General features: G+C 34.0%; 1 protein-coding gene across 6 annotated transcripts in view; it reads left to right on the forward strand.

Moving 5' to 3' along the window:
* Tusc3 (tumor suppressor candidate 3) overlaps positions 1-22,114 on the forward strand; it is a 182,977-nt gene that overhangs the window by 83,377 nt on the left and 77,486 nt on the right. For 4 of the 6 annotated variants that reach the window (XM_063234592.1, XM_063234593.1, XM_063234594.1 and 1 more), the window contains exon 6: positions 21,762-21,851. The exons of the other annotated variants lie outside the window; for them this stretch is intronic. In XM_063234592.1, the coding sequence (XP_063090662.1) occupies positions 21,762-21,851 (90 nt within the window). The remainder of the gene's footprint in view (positions 1-21,761; positions 21,852-22,114) is intronic. 6 annotated transcript variants of the gene reach the window in all.

The following is a 22,114-nucleotide window of genomic DNA, read 5'->3' on the forward strand; positions in this document are numbered from 1 at the left end:
AATAGCATTGGCACATAATATCTTATATTGAATATAAAAACATATGCAAAATGGATTTTAGTGCCATATATCTTCTGGAGGGAGAAGGATATCGTACCTCCATTGTTCTTCTGGAAGAGCACAGGAAAGCTTTGTAACCAAAAAAATGAACGTAAAACAAAAGATAAATTGGACTTCATTAAGGTTCAAAATTTCTGCTCCTCAAAGATACCATTTAAATAATGAAAAGACCATCTGTAATCCATAGACGGAGAGAAAAATACTTAGAAACCTTGTCATAAGGAACAGATATTTACATGTACATGTAAAGACTTAATAATACTCAGTAATAAGAAATCCCAAATAGACTAAGATGGAATAAAGACACGCTAGCTTCCAATATGTACAAGTGTAAAACCATAGAGAATCTGACACTTACATATTTGGTGCATCTAAAAAGCAAGTGTCAGCAGACTGACGAGGTAGGAATATTAGCATTCAGAATTAGTAGACAATCAGGAATTTTTTTTATTTTGTTTTTTTGGCTTGAATTCAGTGCAGGATGAAACTTGAAAGTGAACAGCAATGCAGACACAAAAGTATCTAGGAAAAGAATTGGGGAGGAGAAACTTGAAAAGCTTGGAGATATTCTAGTTCTGAGCCAAGAAATGGAGAGGGGAAATTTAAAAAGCTTGAAGAGAGCAGAGCAGATGAGTCTTCAGGTGTTCGTTTTGTTTTGAAATCTCTCCTTTATCTCTGTTCCCTCCTCACCAGAACCTCCAGAAATCCTGAAGTGATAGGGCAGCGGAAGCAATGAAAGTAACTTGTTGGTATCTGGTCATGAATTTTCAAGCATGTGGGCCAGGAGGAACACCTAGCAGTTATTTCCTGGCTGGAATTCTGCAGTGGGAGTTCAGGAGAGGCACAGGAGTGTTCGCTTTCTGACTTTTGTAGGAACAGTGATGTGTTTCCCACGTGGAGTGCTGAAGCCAAGCAGCTGAGATGCCTTCCTCCTGCCCCGTGCTGCTTCGACATTATGGCAAAGTTTGTAGATGGTTTGGTTGCCGCTTCTATGCCAGCTTTCTGTTCTTTGGTTAAGAAGACAGTGTTGAGCTATATCCAAGGAGTCACCACAAGAGTTCATAAAGCCTGAGAGCATGTGGGTCTCTCAGCTTCCAGGTAACATGCAGGTGGCTGTCACTGCTGTTGCCATTGCTGCTTGTGCTGTGTGATCTTGGTAGTGGCTACTGTCAGGACACTGAGGAGAAATCTGTACTGACTCACGGCATCACCTACATGGCATCACCCACTGAGTTCGACAAGATTACCTTCTTCATCTTCAAAGGAAACTAAGATCGTTTGAGGCCTTTAAGAGAAGCATCCTTGACGCGCACTGTTTTCCCCCCATTGAATTTGTAGGAATTTATTAGAATCAGGGACTTACTCAGTTACTGGTTTTTCTTAATATATATTTACATCCCATAATATTACATTTATCTTGAGAAATTGGTATGTACATACATACCGTATCTTAAGATCCTTTCCATCTCCATGGACTGCCTTCTTGTTTTCTACCATCTCTCTTTTATTTTGCTCTTTAAATGATTTATATTTTGAGTGTATTGATTTTAATTGCCCATTCATTCTTTTGGGCTGCATTAAATAGTTACTGGGCACACCTCTGCTCTCAAACACTTCAACTGGTTCTGGTTTCTTTGTCAGGCAATTGTAAGTAGTGGCTGGGAAATTCCTTGCTGGCTATTTTAGTTTTTTTTTTTTTTTTTAATCTATTCAGCAGGTTTAACTGGGCTAAAAAGAGCAATGGACCAGTGGTTCTTCTCATAACCTAGAAGTTATTGCAAACAGTCTACAGATAGTCCCCGAGACCCATCAGCATTGCTGCTGGAGTGCGTTGTGTCATCCTCTTCCATGACCAGTTCTACAAATACCTTTGAGATTCTTGGGCTCTTGGAAAATCCAAAAGCACTTTTGAGAATTCTCTGAGAGACAGTCAGAATATTTACTGTTCTAGAACACATTTTGCCCAATTGCTTAGCCTTTCACTGTGCCACTTTGTTGAACTTTCAGGAATCAAGGTGATTTCAAGATAACTAGCGTGATTGAAGCTAACATTTACAGAGTCAGTGTGAGCAAGAGATCAAAATGCTAACACCTCAGTGTTTGATTTTTTTTCCCCGACGTGACACTGGGCATAGTAAGGTGATACTTAATGCAGGTAGGACTCATTGTACTTTAAAGCAGTCCCTCGGAAGGCCTTGGGTAGTCCTGCACAGGTAGTTAGGGAAGGGCTAGGAGTGGCAGTCCTGGGTGAGGCTGAAGAAGGTGCTGCAGCTGACTTCCCTTGATAAAATCTGCCTGGAGGAACATGGTAAGCACCTCTCTTGGGGCTCCTGAATGGGCTAGACATGCAGATATGCACATTAGCATGTTAGTATGAGGGAGCTCGACTCCTTGACTGCAGGTCTTCCAGAAAGCTGTAATGCTTTGGATCTGCACTTAATCTGGTGGGGGAAAGTCAGCCCATCCCAGTCTCCCATCTAAGACCTTTCCATGGTCAGGTTTGAAAGATGAACATGTGTAATACTGCCTTGGAGCCATGTTACCAAATGTTAACCTAGAGAAACCTAATATATTCACAAAGCAAATAGAATTTAAGCAAAGTTAATAGAGATATAAGTAGTTAAATGTAAAGATTAAAAGGAGAATTGATAAGCTAAAAGTGAAGGAATGGAAATGATATTGGAGTTAACTGTTAATCAAAAGAGCACAGGAATGGCGATATTTAAATCAGACAAAATAGGTTTCAAGTCAAATCAGACAAAGAATGTCATTCCATAATACACAAAGGGATTAGTTATCAAGAGTGTATAACACACGTGTACTTGTATGTACACCCTTTTTAGCACTTAAATATATGCAATACAATTGGAAAATACAGTGAATGCTTAATTTAAAATTTGTTCAGTGAAATACGTATTGCAGTTAATCCACACCCCCCCCCCAATACTTCTGCTCACACATCCCTTCCTTTTGCCACTCTTTGAAGTAGTTCTGGAAGTCTTCTTCCTTCCAAAATTAAAAAATAAACAACAACCAAAATCCAGCAGTCCCACGACATTAAATAACGAGTGGAAATAAAATTTGTTTGTCAGAAACATTTGCAGTCTCATGTTCATTACAGCATTATTCACAATAGCCAATAGTGGAATCAAGTGTCTGCTACTAAACAAATGGATAAAGGGATGGTGGAGTATAAACACACATGCACACACACAATGAGGTAAGAGAGAAGAATTTTGCCATTTGAAAAACCATGGACAAACCTGGAGAACATTATGCTTCATGGTGTAAGCCAGGCACAGGAAGACAGTAGTACATGATATCCCTTATACATAAAGTATAAAAAGTGGACCTCACAGAAGGAAAGAACAGAATGATAATAGGTGGAGTCTTAAAGGCTGATGGAAACGAGGTGTTACAAAGTGCCAATAATGCAAGATGAATAAGTTCTTGAGTTCTAATGCATGCTATGGTCTATGAATTAACATACTGAATACTTGAAATATGTTATAAAGTAGATCTTAAATGATCTTTCATGTGTATATAATAAGGCACTTATATTAGGTGATTCACTTATTAGTTATCTTGATCATGTTGATCATTTCTCAGTGTAAACATGTCAAAATGTATTGTGTAACTTAAATATGTATGTTTTTATCAGTTACATAAATAAATAAGGAAAAAATGCAATAGGAAAATAGTACACCAAAGTTATTACTATAGTTGCTTTAAAACCATATATCTAGGGCCTGGAGATTTAGCTAATTAGCCTACGTGCCTGCCTGGCAAGTGCAAGGTCATGAATTCAATCTCCGATACCAAAAAACAAAACAAAACAAAGCAAAACATGCATCTAGGGCCAGGAATATAGCTCAGTGGCACGGTGCCTGCCTGGCAAACACAAGGTCGAGTTAGATGCCTGATAAGAAATAAATAAATAAATAAATAAAATTAAAATCACATATCTAAGAAAACATGTTTGTAAGATACTAATTGAAGATGGAAAGCATTGCATGTAAGAAATAAAAGAAATGGTAAGCACTATGAAAGATTTTAAAAATCTCTCCATTAACAGTAATAGCTGACAAGACAAAACAAAAGCTAAGGAGGTAACCATCACCACACTGCATGTTATAGGTGCCCATGTGTTAATATAAATATGCTTATGATTCACCCTCTACACCCAAAAGACTAAGTGGTGCATTCTTTCAAGCATACAAGTCCCTGCATAGATTATGATCATGGAATTCATCATGAAAAGGTCCATAAATTTAAAATGTCAGTATGTGCATTCTGTGTTATGGTTTCTGTCACTAATGTAGCTACTTAAAAATAGGAAGTATTTCAAGTTAACTTCATATAAACAGTGGAAAATTTTAACAGAACTAAGTAAGAGTGGAAGTTATAAAATACCAAAACTGAGAGTAAACAGAAGTATGTACCTATTCTAGCCTTACAGTTAATTTTAGAGTCCTGTGTGTATTTGTCAGGAACACAAGAATGTCTTGAAGTTATTTCAGCAAAAAGCTGTGAAATAAGAATAAATTACACAGTGATATTAATTAACTAATAAAATTACAATAATTTATAGAAAAAATATTTTAAAAAGCTGGGTCTAATGAAAGCATCAACAAACCAGACATAATTGGTAAGAACTGATCAAGATAAAATGATAAAAGTCACAGAAATGAGATTAAAATTAAAAAAGCACCTAATCCTAGGTACAACTTTTAGAGTCAAATAATATATGTCTGTTATATACATAGTAGAATAAAAAAAAGGATAAGTATTTAGGAAAGTATATAGAACTCAAATTATTTTATTAAGAAATATAAATCACAATAAAGCAGCAACCATTTAATAATGTTATCAACATTTAGGAGGCTTTTGTATTCTTTTTTTTTTTTTTTCCTGGTACCCGGGATTGAACTCATGACCTTGCGTTGTCAAGCAGGCACTTACGCTGCTGAGCTAAACCCCTGGCCGGCTTTTACATTCTTCATGCTTAACGCTGTCTTTGAGTCAGGTGCCGTGACAGACACCTTTAGTCCAGCCTACTCAGGAGGCCAAGGCAACCGGAACAACTTAAGTGAAACCTGATGTCAAAAAGAGAGTCTTCTTTGGAACATAGTTCTAGTTCATTTCTGAACATTACCCACATCATAGCAAACAACAATAAAGCTCTTAACAGTTAAGTTCCAAATGCTTGGAAGACAGAAAACTTGATATACTCTATCTAGTGTGCCAGCAGTATAGCAAACTAGCAAAGCCAGTTTAAGATGGTCCCCTTTGTATGGTCCCTTTTCATAAGAGGAACACAGAATACTGAGGAAGCCAGTGTTAGTGGGAGAGCTTGAAATTTGGCAGGAAATACATGTTCCAAGAAAATGGAGAATGCTGAGAGGAGGAGAACCTGTTATCTGGCCTTTAGAAGGTTATCTAGGGGGTGACAAATGATAGGTCAGGTCATGGTAAGGAATCCAAAGGTATGGACACTGAGAAAGTACAAGATAGATGTATCCGAATAGTACTGCATAGCAGGCTGTGATTGTGTTTTGGTGGTAGTGGTGCATAAAGAAAGTAAGCAGGAGAGAGTTAGTGGTGGGGTCCTGTGTGAACTCAGGTTTTGAGAGAAAAGAGGTATAGATGCACTGTGGAGTCGTATTTTAAGGAAATAGCTAATTTCCTTGCTAACCACACTTGAGCTGCTGAGCTTTGAAGTCTACCTTCAGTCCAGAGTAGTGCTTCTTACTAGCTAGTTCAGGAAATTGGGCCTTATTCAAATACAAGCAGTGGAAAGAGTATGAACAGAGGATTTACTGGCGTTTGCATATTTATAGTATAAGAACAATTTTAACTGAGAATACTATTTCTCTACAGATAATTATGTAACAGAAAATTGTTGTTAGAGAATTTATAGAAATTATAAAGGTCTTTCTATTGACAACAAAATAGTTACAAAGAACGGACATAAGACCAAATAGGAAAGTTTATAGAAGGAATGAACAAAGCATGTGTTACATGGTAAATCTTGCTTATATGGAAGTAAAATTCAAAAAAAAAAAGAAAAAGAAAAATAAAAATTACTACCAGTTAAATTGAGCAGTGTATAAGACAGCAAAAGTCAGATGAGCGGGATGGCTCAGTATTAGGGGAAGTGTAAGTTAATTGTAAGGCATCACATTAATTGTTTCAAGAAGAAATGTAATTAGAATAATGGATATGACTAGATGTTATAGAAATTATAACTCATTATAATTTAAATTTGACAAACTAAATTCAGGTGAACATTCTCAATCAGATACAGTATTTATATTAAAAATCTCTAACAAATATCTTAGTGAAAATTTAAGGATTATGTCTACAGTTTCCTCTTGTTCTTCATTTTACTTGTAGAACTATTCAAGGTATAAGAGCAGAAAAAATATTGGTAATGAAAATTGTAAAGGAAGGACCTTGTTGTTATTTGCCTATTATATATTGATGAGCTTGAGGATATTATTCTCTGGAGAATAATAATTTAACTATTACTGAAGTTCAACAGTTTTCCTGAATTCATGGTTAAAGATCCAAAAATCTTTGTGGAGTTTTTAAAGTAGATATATAATTGAAAATAAAATATCTGTCATGATAGAAAAAATGTGAGATACTCAGAAGTAAATCTAACAAAAGTTAAAAATATTTAGGAATAAAATATTGAAATTAAAAGTGATACATAAAACATTATGAATGATACTATATGCTTTTACAGCTAATTGTCAGTTTTGTTTGTCTTCTTACAATAACCTTTTAACCTTCCTATTTTATTTTCACCAAAAAATTAGGAATTTTTATGATTGAAATTGGAAATGATAGGAACTAAGAAGCAGGATAGGCAATAGTCACCTTATATCATTTTCCTTTTTTATAATAATACCTGAAGCTTATGTACACAAACAGAAACATGAGCTTTCCAGTAGATGGGAAAAAATAAAAAAATAAAGCTTAAATTCTTAAGAATAATAAAGAAAAAATTTTTATTAAATAATCTCTTGTTAATTACACTCAAATTAATGAGACAGAGTGATCATAATCACCTTATTCATTAAATGTGGTTTAGGCTTTGTCCAAACACTTAGATTTCAAATTGTTTCATTAAAGCTACCTAGGTTTTGTGGTAAAAATATGATATTTCTTTCAAAGTATTGTTGGAAAATTTACTTTTGGTATTCATCAAACAGCAATATTGTGTCAAATCTTGTGACTTTTATTTTTAAAAATACTGATGTAGTAGCCTTTGAATTCTTATTCTGTAAGAGTACCTTCATGATTACTGTAATAATTGACACTGCTTCTGTATTTATTGGATCTTTCTTTTAGGGTGTATGTTTTATATGTACTCCTAATAATAACTATACAAAGTAGTTTGTATTGCCCTCATTTTATAACCAAGGAAACAGAGATACGGTTCAAGTCATTTTGCTAAAGCTCACACGGTTAGAAAGTGATTGAACTGGGATCCGATCCCACGTATCTGATTGCACACTCTGACTTCTTGAAACTTGAGCAGGTGTCTTACATGTTGTATATTTAATCTAGTAGTGAACTATTGTGATGGCAAATAAATGTATAGAAGAACATTTGTGTAATGTATGAATGCTAAACATGTCAACAGATAAAAATTTTTATGTCCTCTGTTATATCACGTATATTGGTTTGTTGAAAAACTAACTTGGTATAGTAAAAAATATTTAATATTTACAAACACATGTTTGAATGCATGCTCCCCAGTTGCAGCCTTTTTCGAAGGCAAGTACAGACTGGGAAAAATAAACAGTTTTTTTTCAGACAGTATACTTTGAAACTTGACACTGATGATAAATTAATAGAATAATTCCCCTTTGTACTTTTACATAATTTTTTTTGTATCTCCCTTTGCTTTTTTTCATTAATATAGACACGTAACCTAGTATCTTTTACTTATCTGTTGGTAGTTTTTGGAGAGTATTTAACTCTTGTAAGCAATAATTGTTTTGTAAGACATAATTTCTTCCTAATTTTCTGCCTAATTCTACGTCATTGCTCTCCTCAGCACTACGACCAAGCTTCATACTTCTTTTATGAAATGAAAACCTGGATTTGCTCCTTCCTCTCTTAACTTGTTTTTGAGTTTTCATTAGAAAGTGTAAGAGACTATCCAAAACTCTGACCTCTTTATTCAGATTCTCAAATATAACCCATCTCACTTTTTAGGTGTTAGAATATATATTTTACACATTTTGGCAAAGTCCTGTTATCTGATTTATAGAAACTTAGGGAAGTCTTGGATTGCACAGAAAAGGGGTAGTTATTAAACTAAAAAATGCACTGTGTATCATGCAGTAATACATTTATAAATCTGTATTTATAATGAGAAAAATAATTTGATACAGAATATCTATGCCCATTCTTCTTAGTAAAGGACAAAACTAGGTACATTTAAGTGTTGTGTTACTTAGTGTTGTAAGTCCTTAGTTTTGATTAGTCTGTATTGTATGGCTGGTACTTTTTCTTTTTCATTGTATTTATTTGCTTGTGTATGACCCATCCATCAGTAAAATAAGAATAAAGTAAATACTGGAAACAGTAAGTTACAGGGCTTTATTGTATGGGACAAAGGCAGGAAACTTGTAATTTCCCATTAAAGAAGAAGATAAGTAATTGTGAGACGTGTTAGACCTTTCTAGTTTCTGACTTAAGGAAAAAAAAAAGGTAGCCGAGTATTCAGAATGCAGTGTCTCTGGTTCATACTCCTACAAGATAAAAAAAGCTTGCTGACTAGTATTTGTAGAAGCTCATTATTGTTCCTGGTTAGAATAAATGTCATTGGTTCTCTTTTCACTCGCTTCTACCTCCCATAAATGTGTGGCGTATGATGGACAGAAAGCATACACGTACCTGCTTTGTGATATGTTTTAAGGAGAATGGGTGAGCAGGATTCTGACTGTATCGTATACAATTTCAGGGACAATAGGGTAGAGGTATAGTCTATAGATTTCAAATAGCAATAGTTTGTTGAAATATCAAAATAAATTAAGCCGATATGTTTTGTAACCCTGAATGTAGATCTTCTTGGCATCCCAAGGTTCTTTCTAAATAACTCATTTTAAACCATAAAATATTAGTGTGGTGAGTGGTAATACTCATTTCAATCACAAAGGAAAATATTCTAAGGATCTGCAGTTACAAACATGGAAAATAAAACATCCTGTAAAGAAAATCTAATAACCCAACCTTATTATCGCAGTAAATCACAGCAGGGTATAAGTTGTTTTCTGCGTTCTAATGCTGATGATCTGTGTTGTAGAATGATTCACATACCCTAATGTTTCTTCTGCCTCAAAGAAATTATATCAGTTTAATTACTTAAGTTTTATGAAAAGCTCAAAAGCTGAATATCAATATGTATTATTATACATTTTTCACATTCATGAAGGTTTCTGCGTATACTCATTGTGATTTTTCAAAGCAGTTGGATTTCTTGGTAACTTTTAAAGCTACAATATAGCTGTCGTTTCAGTTAGAGTGGTAAAAGGTCTTTTATCCTTCTAAACCTTTTAATAAAATTGTAGAGCTTTTAAAATAGGTACATTTTGTGATTTATTGCTTTGTTCACTTTAAAGTTAGAAACAAATAATTGCTGGTAGTATTTTTTTCAGAGCAGTAACTGCTTTTTGTGGATGACTCTATAAACAGTTTTGTCCATCAGCAGTATCTGTTTGACTTTGCATACAGGTGTGTCAATTTGCGAATAGGTAAAAATAATTACATAGAGGTATAACAACAACATAATGGAATGAAGTGAGTTTATATTTTTAGGGTATACTTTGAGGTTAGGGTTTTCTATAGTGAAGGGAGGACTTGGCCTCAGTAACTCAAAGAAGATTTTAAAGCTACTCAAATTATAGACATTGTTGAATAAATTTTTATCATTTGAATTTGATTACCTAAATCTTTTGCATGGTATTTCACAATTGCATAGCCTTATCCTGAAGATCCCAGTACGTTAATCCATGATGTTTCATGCTACTGCTAATCTTAACCTAACAAGTGTCAGTTATAAGTAATATTTATTGAAAGTTAATTTCAATGTGTAGTTCCCATGGAATTAGATATTTGGTCTAAAGATGCTTTTCTTAATAACTAAAAGGAATATAAAATACTTGCCACTTCTTTTTCTTAAAATTGTAACATGTAGATTGAGTATAAATTAAGTAATGGCATTTTCCCCATATAAGCTAACATTTAATTGACTTTTTTAAATTTTTCTACAAGTAACTCACTAATGAATAGTAGAAATGGATAGTATACAAATTCTTTCATATGCTTGTCTATTGTATTCTAGTCTTTTGTACCATCTATTTATTATGCAATGACATTAAATTAGTCATAATTTAATAAAATTAGTCTTAAAAATCTTAAAAATTTGGAATATGAAAGAATAGATAATATATTCTTAGATTGTAAATCTCTTGCTGGATGATTATGTGCCTCAATAACTGTGTGGAATTGGGTTCTAGGACCCCACATGGACATCAAAATCTGTAGATGCTTAAGTCCGTTATGTAAAATGAGGAAATTTTTGCATGTAGTATGCAACTGTCCCCTTATATATATCCAAATCTGCAGCATAAATGCTACGTAAATCATTTTATTCTGCATTTTAGAAAATAATGACAGAGCAAAATGTCTGTACATTTAATACAATCAAAATTTCTTTAGTTTCAAGTAGTTTTGGTCTGCAGTTGGCCGAATGGTCAGATGAGATATCCATAGATAATAGAGGGCCAGCTATTTAATTTTCATGTTTACTGTCAGCTCCTACAATATTGTTAATTAATTAGGAAAACTTAAATTAACTTATCATATTTAAATTTTACGCTTTACAGAAGAAAACAAAACTTTTAATTTTCAGTTTCATATCAAGTAATTGTTAGACATCTATGAAACAATTATAAATTTAAAAAGTTATTTATTTTCTTTTTTAGATAACATGTGAAAGAAACATTTTCCCAAACTAAACCTCTTATGAAAGCCCATCACGCAGAATAGTTACAAGCATAGTTACTCAGTTGAAGTTCCTTTGGGGAACCATAGGAGGTGAGAAGCTCATTTTGAAAAACAAGGAGAATGGATTCTTAGAGGTAGACAGCTCTAGACCAAGTGGTACTCTTAATTCATCACAAAGCTGTGCAAACCTCTGGATAAGAGAAAGACGCCATATAATGTTGCATTGAGTTCTAAGTTTGAATTGCTCTCCACTATAGAAGTAGTATAAATAAATATTGTATTCCCAGAAGTATGGATTTATATCCCTTTAGTGTGTTTATTCCTAGTGATTAGAATTTTACTTGGCATGTAGAAAGTGTTCAGTAAATATTTATCGTATAAGTAAAAATCAAGTGAATATATATAGTTGGTTTGAGGAAATTTAAGATCATGACTACCATTTTCATTGATATTTATCACCTTATAGATATGGCCAGGACTATTTTTTTTCTTAGAGATGTTAACTTACATTTTGATTGGCTTTAGAAAAACACTTTTGGCTTCTGAGCATTTACATTTTCTCTATCCCTGTTTCTTCATTTGTTGGCTAGTCAGTTAGATTTGAAATGACTGCTGTAATCACTCATAACTGAAAAACTATATGGAGTTATAAAGATTGGGGAAGAGTAAAACGAGAATGGAAGTCTTGCTCTTTGGAACCCTACGTTTGTAGTATAAAAGGTATATCAGACATTCGAATATGTAGTATGTGCATTTTCTGATTAACATATGTTTAAAAATCTTGGCTTTCCAAGGTGAACTATTTGTATGACTCTCAATGCAAATCTGGAAGCCAAAATACTAAAGGACTATCTTTTAAATAATCCTTAATTTAACTTCGACAAATAATCTGTGTGTTCTTTTTTCTGTTGCTGTTTCAGCATTTCTGTAATCTCATTTTTGGACTGAAGTCAGTGTTCAAAAATAAGTTTCTGATATTATATAAAATTTTAAATACCCAAGTGGCTGTGTGGAAAAACAAAAATAAGCAGAGGGTTTTTTTTCTTTTTTTTTTGGCAGTTACTTCACACATGTTTATTTAGGATACGTGCTAAAGAGTAGAGTACGGTATTTTGTAGTCTTACGAATCAGTGATTACAATTTGGGATCCATCTGGCTTTTACTTGAAAAAGCAGGTCTGGGAGCAATCTTATATAGACTCAGCTTTGTCAGAGTCATCATTTAGGCAGGACTAAGTATGCAACCATAATGGATTAAGTGACCAAATAATATTAACAATATTAAACATTAATTAACAATATTAAATATTAAATTTAATATTGTTAAAATTAACAGTATTAAAGAAGTTGAACACCTTCAAACTAATAAGCCAAAATAACATAAGGAGAAAGTCTACATACTCCACTGTTGACTAAAATAATAGAATCCATTGCTAAAGCTTTCACATAAAATTGCTAATTCTTCCAAATAATTAAGAAATGCTGTAATACAAAATCTTTCTAACTATGGAGAGGAAAAGCAAGTTACACATAAGTAACTTTGATTTTATGAAGCAAGGATAACAAATCTGATGGGGACATTTAAAAATAGAAAATTGGTTGGACAGTCTTATGAAAAATTACAGTGATTTTAAATAAAATGCTAAAAATCATAGTCACAACATGTCAAATACTTGTTTCAATAATAAACAGAGCTTTTATAGTAATCTATCAATATAATTCTCAGTACCTCCAGGTAAAGGAAAATATATTAGTCTGTAATATTTGACAGAATTAGTGCCCATTTGAAATAGAAGAAAAAGCAAACTAAATAAAAGGGAAATTCCTTAATCTGATAAAGAAACCTATAGTAAACATTATGTCTCGTAACTTTGGAAATCACTGAGGTAAGTGATAATATAATATGGCTTTTATTTAATATTATATTGGAGACCCTTAGTGGTGCTTTAAAATTAAAGTACAGATCAACACACATGCACACAAAAAGACAGCCACAGAATAGAAAATAAAACGCCTTTTATTAGCAAAGGGTTTGTTTGTGTACATGGAAAAATATTAAATCTGAGCAAATTCATCAAAATTAATATAAACATAAATATACACAAATTAATCTTACTTATATACACCTTACAAATGAAAATAAATTTGAAACAATTTTGAATCAGTCTCATAACGATATAGAAAACTGCTACCTCAAAAACTACTAAAACATTATGTAGAGAATTTTTTTTTTTTTAAAGACAGTGTTAAATGTAACATGTTCATAGTTTGGAGGAATCAGCATGATAAAGATGTCCATTTTGACTTTGGTAAAATCTTGACATTTATTTGGATGAAAATTTACAAAGAAATTCTTTTTTTTTTTTTATATGAAAACAGGGTAAAAAATAAAATCATACCTAAGAAAAGAAACAAGGTAGGAAAACTGACTTTTAGAAATATTGACATTTATTGAAGATCTTTTATATTTCATAATATAATGTGCATTTCATAAAAATTAAAAAGAATAGAATTGGTATTCTGTAAACAGAGTTGTGCTTACATGATAACTTGATTCATAACAAAAGTAACCTTGCAGTTTAGTGGGTAAATGCAGTGTTCTAATGTGTTGCTGGTTCCACTGGAGATACCTACATATGAAAAAAGGGAATTTCAACCCCTGCTTCCCACCATATACAAGAAATCATTTTAAACTAAATTCTGGATCTAAGTATGAAATATAGACATTAACACTTTTGTAAGAAAGCATAAGTGTGTACTTACATGGTAAGTACTTAATGAGTAGGCGAAGATTTCTTAAAACAGAATGTTAAGAACTAGTAATCATGATAGAAAGGTAGTCAGCTTCATTAATCACTGGGGAAGTACAAAAGAAAACCGCAATCTGATACTACCTCACCACTGCCAGAAGAGCTGAAATTGAGAACACATGTGATAGGATTGTCTTCAAAGGATAAAAGATGCTTCCAAAAGTTGAGGAGTATAAGACAAAAGAGGCCTTTATTCCAGGAACACGGGAGAGGAGACTGGCATACTGGCCGCTGGAATCCGGCGATCTCCCTCGGACACGTGGCGTGGGGGAATCTAAATAGCCTAAGCTTAGGGCAGTTCCCTAAGGCCATTAGAGATGTATAGGTATTTCATTGGCGCACAGGTTCTTAGGGATGGGGATATAGGGTTACAGTCAAGTCTATAGGGGGCGGGGGGGGGGCAGGAGTTTTCTAACTTGGCTGCAGCCTTTCCTGGTTACAGTGTCCGGTCTGGGCCAGCAACTCTTTCAACATGCACATACATCTATAGCATATTGCTGAAGATGTTTTCAACCTAAACTCCAATTTGGAGTGTAAATATAATTCTGCCTGAGTAATATTTCAGTGCATACTAAAGTATGCATGAGTGTCCATGTGCTTTATAGTGTAGCATTTAAAAAATGCCCTCATCTTGAGAGGGTTATGTTGGTAGTGATTTGGAAGGGGCCTCCTGTCTTTTAGGTAGTGCGTCATTTGTTGAATTCAGTGTCAGTTTCAAGGGTTTACTTTGTTACTATCTGTGCCATTATGAATCATGCCCCATTTTGTATGAATATTTTAGTTAAATTAAATAGTAAATTATAAAAATTAAAATTTCCAGATTAGTAAAAATAATGAAATGGTGACGTTTTAGTATGAAAACCGAAAAAGAATGTTAAAGCGATTATGATATATATATATATATGTACAAATTCCTTAAGAATCTAATTATTATGTGTCACAAACATATCAATAAAACAGAAACTAACCCTCTGCACCCATGTAAATTCAAAAAATAGTATTTACACACCTGGGCTATTCTACACTTTAGAAATTTATGCTTATTCGTATCTTATCTTACAAAAAGGTAATACAACTTTCTGAATGATGAGTAACCAATAATACGTCTGTCTTACTTCAAATGACTCAGTAGAATAGTCTTATGTTTAAGCCTGCTTTTTTATTTTACTAAACCAGGGCTGAATAAACCCTATACTAAAGTAAAGTCTTAAAAACTTATATAACACACCATAGATTGTATTGCTGTTTAATTTTGTAAGAGAATCTGAGTACTTGTAAAACTTATGATGTTTCCTTATTAGTGTACTTAATCATAAAATGTAACTCCAGGCCAAGTAACAAGCGTAGTTTCAAAGTAATCATGAGGATAAACAATGTTTTGAGGTAGTGACTATAGCTGTTAAATACTAAGTAAATCTTAAGGAATTATCTGTATTACTCTCATTGACAAAATTACAGGTACTACAAATACTATTGTGATTTATTACTGACATTCATAGTTGAAGAAAATAACACATTTTAGTTATAATATACTGAAAATAATGATTTGTTTTTATCCCAAGGAATACACACATCCACTTTCACCACTGCATTTAATCCATGAATCTCTTGGAGTTGTGTTGGGCTGTGTATTTGAACTGTTTCTCCTTTTATCCAAGATTAACACTTCCCATATGTGTCGTGGATCTCAGTTCCTCACTTACTGAATAACAGTGCTCCATCAATTTTCCCCTTTCACTTTTTTCCCTCTAAGATCTGAATCATTCTAATTAGCAATTCAAGTAGCTTCTTTCTTATCCAAAGAAAGGATAAGATTATTTTCTTATTCATGTGTTCCTCATTATAGCAAAACTCATTGAATCAGTTGCGTGTTTTCTTTTACCCTTTGTTTGCAAGGTTTCAGTCCTGTTACTCCACTGAAAATACTGTGTAAAGGGCACACATATTTTCTAGAGAATGAAATTCAGTTTTTAGTTCTGGACTATCATATTATTGACCCTTGCTCAGTATTGACAAAACTCATCTCTTCATTCAGAAACACTGTGTTTGCCTTCCATTATAGCACATATTTTATTTTCTTTTTCTCTGGCTGCTCCTTCTTAATCTCCTTTGCTTGTCCATTTCTGTAAGGTATACTTCTACCTTAGAGTGACCAGAGGGGGTTCGGTTCTTTTCTGTCTTTTATTTCCTTGGTGATCTCATCTGATATAAAGCACCTTCTGTTTTCCTGTTCTTCAGAGCAGCATCATTGTTGAGTAATACAGTTAAACATTTCATTGTACCTTGTTCAATGAGTGTTCTACAAGAGAAGCGAACATTTCTAATAATTTTTAACTTGATACGCAGTATCTTGCAATAGGAGAAATATGTGATGCTCGATGTCATGTCATCCCAGCTGCACCGGTGATTCTTTTGTCTGTTGCTAAAGAACTGTGGATAATCATCTCCTAACTGCAAGAGGCTATGGAGGAAATCTCCTCTGCAGAGAAGAAGGAGGGAAGGGGGAAAAATTCTTTACTTCAAATGTGATTAGAAGAAATTGAAAAATATGGGAAACACTGCAAAATTCAATAAAAAATCAATACCTAAATAAGACGATAGCATTGCGAGTAATGAAGCTATTTAATGACAATGCAAGGTCACATTTTTGCAAAATCCTGAAGAGGACTCAAAATCAGGTATCATTGGATAGATTCTTTGTTAAAGTTGCATGAAAAGAAATAGATTCCATTGAGCTGATAGTAGGATAGATCGCAGTGATTGCCTCAGTGATAGTGAAAGTCAAACTGTACAGTAAGATTTCTCTGTCTTTTTGCTGTCACATCAGCCACAAAGATTTTCAAGGGTAAGGTTAATTTATTTTTCTTTATTAGCTTGAATTATATTATTGGAATCATTTTTATATGAATATTTTAGGGTTGTGAAATGAATCATCTGAGTTTCCATTATTTCTTAGGGGGAAATTCACTTTGATATGCAAGTAATTTGGATTCTAAATATGTTTTCAGAACAAATTATGCTTGCAAGTCAAGGTTTTACTGTAATTTAAAATTTCTGTTGGCTCCCCTGACACTGTAGATTGAAGATAGCTTTTCCCTCATATATTTGTTCATTACTTTATTGTCAGTTTCTGACACAATTCTGTAGACTATCATAAGCTTTCTCAGTAAATAAATGTCCAGTAAATGAGTGAATAAATAAATACTTTCAAGGATTGAGGGCTCATGTCACTTTTTCAGGATTATTGAGGATGGGGCCATCTTTATTTGTCAAAGATCTGGATGCTCAGTAAATATTTGTCTAATGAATAAAAATGAACAGTTTTCATAGAGAGCCATCTTTAGACTTACCCCTGGACAGTCTAGGAAGATTGACTGGATTGAGATAGTACCAGTAAGATGACAGTATAGACATTACTACTATGAATGCAGCAGATCCCCATGAGAGCCTCAAGCTCTGGGGCTTTGGTGGGGCTTCTGGGAAGGTACTGGATCATGAGGTGTGATGCTCATCAGTGGATTATTGCTAAATATGGTGCTGGAAGTGAAGTATAGTGGCACGAGATAGGTCCCTGGAGACCTGGAGTAATGTGTATCTACTTCCTTCCTTCCTTGAGTTCTTTCCTCTGCTTCATACTGCTATGCCATATGCATTTTTCCCACCATGCTCCTTACCATCCACCCTTCATTGAAATCAGCCAACTACAGACTGAAGCTTCTATGAACTATGAATCAAAATAAACCATTCTTCCTTTAATTTAGGCATTAGCATTGTGTTCCACCAAGGAGGGATGTAAGTAAAACAAGGGGGATGTAAGCAGAGTGACCTAAATAAACAGCTCAGTGCTATTTGAAGGCCAAAGGAGCGGGTTCTGTTTAGGAGTGTTTAAAGCAAGTTGTGGAGCACTCTGAATACAAATGAGTAACATTTATAGAGCTTACGCGGTATATAATGTACAGTTTGAAATGCACAATACAGACTAGCTTGCTTAAAAGCTGCATAATTGAAAAGGATTGAGTCTAATAGTATTCTAGTATTACAGACAGAAAACTGAGTTCCAGATTAATAAGCTTGGCTAAAACTGCAAAATCCTGAAAATGTCTGACTCACAGAATTATAATTTAAGAGCCCCTATTATCAACTGAAATACCCTACTCTGCATATTACTTTGAATGTGCTGGGTGAAGGTCCTAATATTGATGAAGTTTTTAGGGTAGATATGACTGTTTTTGGAAATAGTTTTGTCTATTAAATGTTTTAGTATCCAAATGAATGTACCCCTAGTTGAAACTTTTCAGGAAATTTTACAGGTTATGACTTTTATTTTCTGTCATTTTGTTTATTCAGGCCTTTGATTTTATATCTTAAATGTTTCTTTTCTATGTTTCTCTTAATTTTTAATAGTACCATGAAACAGGCCATTGTAATCACTCATATATATTTATACATGAATATCTAAATTGACCTCTATAAACTGATTGTCATAATGTAAATAGAATATTTCTAAAAAACAATCCTGTGTGTTCACTTCAACAACAAATATAGTAAAGTACAATCTTGACTTTGTGTTTTTATTGATGATAATTGAAAGTAGGATTATCACTGAAATCAGTAAAAGGATACAGACAAGGAGTCATCAGATAGGTAAAAGTAAACGAACTAAATTGCAGTAGTTTCATGTGTTAGTGTAGTGAACATAGTGGTTATTTCCAAACAGATAAAGCTTTAGAATGTCAGTCCACAACCTTTTTGGCACTTAGGGCTGGTTTTTGGGAGACAGTTTTTCCATAGATCCGGATAGCAGGATGGTTTGGGTATGATTCCAACATTTCTCTTTTTTGTACTTTATTTCTATTATTTTATTATATAAATAAATAATTATATATTCACCATAATACAGAAACAGTGAAAACCTGAACTTATTTTCCTGCATCTAGACAGGTCTTATCTGGGGAGCGATGTGAGACCTGGAAACTCATGTCTGTTGTGTATGTCCAACGTACTTTTAATCTTGTTTTGATGGCTGTCACTGCAGAAAATCATGCTTTACAAAGACCAGATGTTGCTAAGGAAAGCAGGCTTTTTGGTGCTTTTGAGGTGATCTCATTGTCTTTTTTTTCTTGTTGCTGAGGCAAAATACCTGATGCCCAAAATTAAAGAAAGAAAGATTTAGTTAGCTCACAGTTTGTGGAGGCTTCAGTTTGTAATCTGCAGACTGCAAGGCAGGGTGGCATGATAGAGGCAACAATTCATAGAAGTGGGAGGCAATGAGGAAAAGAGAGAGCCAACCTTTTTCCGTCTCGTGTTGTATGCAGGCTGCTCACCCCACGTGGATGTTGCTGTCATGCCTATAATCCCAGCATTGGACCATGAATCAATCACAAACTCTAGAGCCCACTCCCAAGACTGCATGAGGCTTTGAGGGGGACGTCTAGACACAAATCATAGACAGGATATTCTGTGTTAACTTAATACAGGATGTATGGAGATAATGAAGCTGCGGATGTACTTTGAGGCCACCTTCAATGGGATCTCAAGCAGCTGATACTCTTTTAGTATGGACAGATTTAATTTACCTGACTTATTCACAAGTGGGTTGCAGGTGCGTTTCTTCCCAGTAAAGGGCTTTGTTGTGGTTGGAAAGGGAAGCTCAACTCATGACAGCTGAGATAGGTGATGATGTACCAATTGGGAGAAAGAAGACCCTATTTTAGTCTCTTTCTGAATTGCTGCTAATGTTTGAAACATATCAGAAATGCAAATTCCCCATAATTCCAGTTTGTTTTTGAATGCATGCATTTTGTCTGTCAGCCAGAACACAGTTATCATTCTCCCCTGACATAAGTGTGTTTGTTAAGCAAGTTGAATATGTCATATGTGTAAGCAAGTTTTGAGGCTCATTGTGTATCACTTAAATGCCTTGCCAGTGGTAATTATTTTTCTTAAAGAAATCTCGGGAATGGGTTTTGTAATTCAAAACTCTGGGTAGAACCCACCTCACTTCTGTGTATAAGAGAATGCACTACATTTTGCCTCTGTCTCCTCACCAAACAAACATGAGTTAAAGACATATACTTTAATATAGCTAATAATTTTATTTGTATCCAGAAAAACTTGTTAAATTCAGGTTATTTATTTATTTATAAATTATTTATCTATAAATTTATTTATAAATTATTTATAAATTTATTTATAAATTCAGGTTATTTAGTGAAGTATTTCTTCACTAACCAGTATTTCTCTATGTATGGCATTATATATAGATTCACATTTAAAAGCAACTTCCATTAATGGAAACAGAAATCATCCATTCTTTGGAGACATTTCATTCATGTATATACTGACACAAAATGACCAGTTCAGTTTTCCTAATATGTAATAGGAAATATGTAATATAACATGTAATCATTCAAGGAGTTCAATAGTTCTGCACCTGTGATGGTGGTTGGCAACAAAAGCTCGTGCAAATCATCCTGTGCAGATCCTCCTGAAAAAATGTGACACTTTCCACGAGCCATTTCCAGTAGAGTTTGCACTTCTACCAGAATCTAATGTTGAAAGTTATCTGACAGAAGGCAGAGTTTAAGCAGTAATGTGAGCCATGGCAAGCACCTGGCAAATACAGATGAGTGTTTGCTGGTGCCAGCAGTTCACATTTGTGCCATGCACTTCCTGGTCAGGTTTGTGGCTTGGGGTTAACTACCTGAGTATTATTAGGTATCTATTAAAACTAAAATGTTTCTTTCTTTGTACTATTGATATGTTTGTTCATTAGATATGTCTTTTCCTAGAATTCTCAAAAATACTGTGCTCGAACAGTACATAATTAGTACATAATCAACTTACTGTACTTCCTGATTTCACTTGTATGAATTAATTACACAATTTATTTTTCTAATGTGATTTCAAAGTTTACTTGATTTTAATATGGCAAGTCATTAGACTTAGTATTCTAGAATATCTTTTAAATATAAAATCCTGACTTTCAGTAAGTGTCTCAACCTTGCTTAACTTTATATGAGTCAGATCTGGTTTCTAAGATGTTATTCTTAAGAAAGAGCAGGAAAGATTCAGAAAACATCTCTTTTTTTTTATGAAAAGACAAAACTTTGGCCAGGTATAGTTGAGCAGTGCAATGCCTGCCTGGCAAGCGCGAGGTCCTGAGTTTCACTCTTGGCCCCCTCCCAAAAAAAGTAAGATCAAAATTTCATTGTCAGATAGTAAGAGAATAACAATAGTTATTACACAGTGTATGGTTATGTTCAGAGTACAAGACAAACCAAAAAGATTTGCAGTCTTGCTGTGGGACTGAAGTACCCTTCTGAGAGACTGGGTGATGCAGCCATGGTAGATGGGCGGGGGGGGGGGGGGCTAAATAGGAGTCTGCTGGGCTCCCCTGAGAGTTGCAGGCCTGGACCAGAAAGATTATGGGTACTGTTCCCAGGTACAACTCTAAACCTGTTATGTCATTACCATTTTCTGTTGAAATACTTTGACTTCAAAGCAGATGTGCAACAGAATCCAAATTTGTTGCCTGAGTTTAAATACCCTCCAAAATTTGCCCTTGCTACTTCCCTTTTATACCATTTAAAAATTAATAAATATAAAGGATTAAGAAAGTCATAGAATCATAGATAGTGCTACATGTTTTTTAACCAAAAGAACACGTATAAGTCTACAGGCCCTCAAATTCATGAATTTTAAAACACATGGTTTAAGCAGAACATGCCATTGATTGATCTGTGTTCTAGTTCCTGCAGTTTCTTCCACCCCGCCTTATATTTTCAGAACTGTTTTCTGAGTATACTTTTTGTTTTTTTGTGTTCTCTGGCTCATATATTGAAACATTGTGTCCGTTTCTCAGTGTATCGTCTTTGCTATGACATCTGGCCAGATGTGGAATCATATCCGTGGACCTCCCTATGCTCATAAGAACCCACACAATGGACAAGTGGTAAGTATATTTTCTAATCATCAATATTCTGAGTTTCAGTCTTTGCTAATGACTGGAAAAAATCGTGTTTAGCGTTTAGTACAAAAGGATCCTATTCGTAAATCAAAATATATATTCTTTGTCTTTCCTTTGCTACTCCTTCATGTACATGCACACAGGATAAAGATTGCTGCAGTGTTAAATTTAAAAATATTTTCAGTATGCCTGCTATACAAATATATTCCCACATTACTGTTTCCAGTTTTATAAACTGCTATGGCAAC

The sequence above is a fragment of the Cavia porcellus genome, unplaced genomic scaffold (genome assembly GCF_034190915.1).
Source record: "Cavia porcellus strain 051 isolate PalLab524CR breed Dunkin Hartley unplaced genomic scaffold, mCavPor4.1 scaffold_24, whole genome shotgun sequence".
NCBI lineage: Eukaryota > Metazoa > Chordata > Mammalia > Rodentia > Caviidae > Cavia > Cavia porcellus.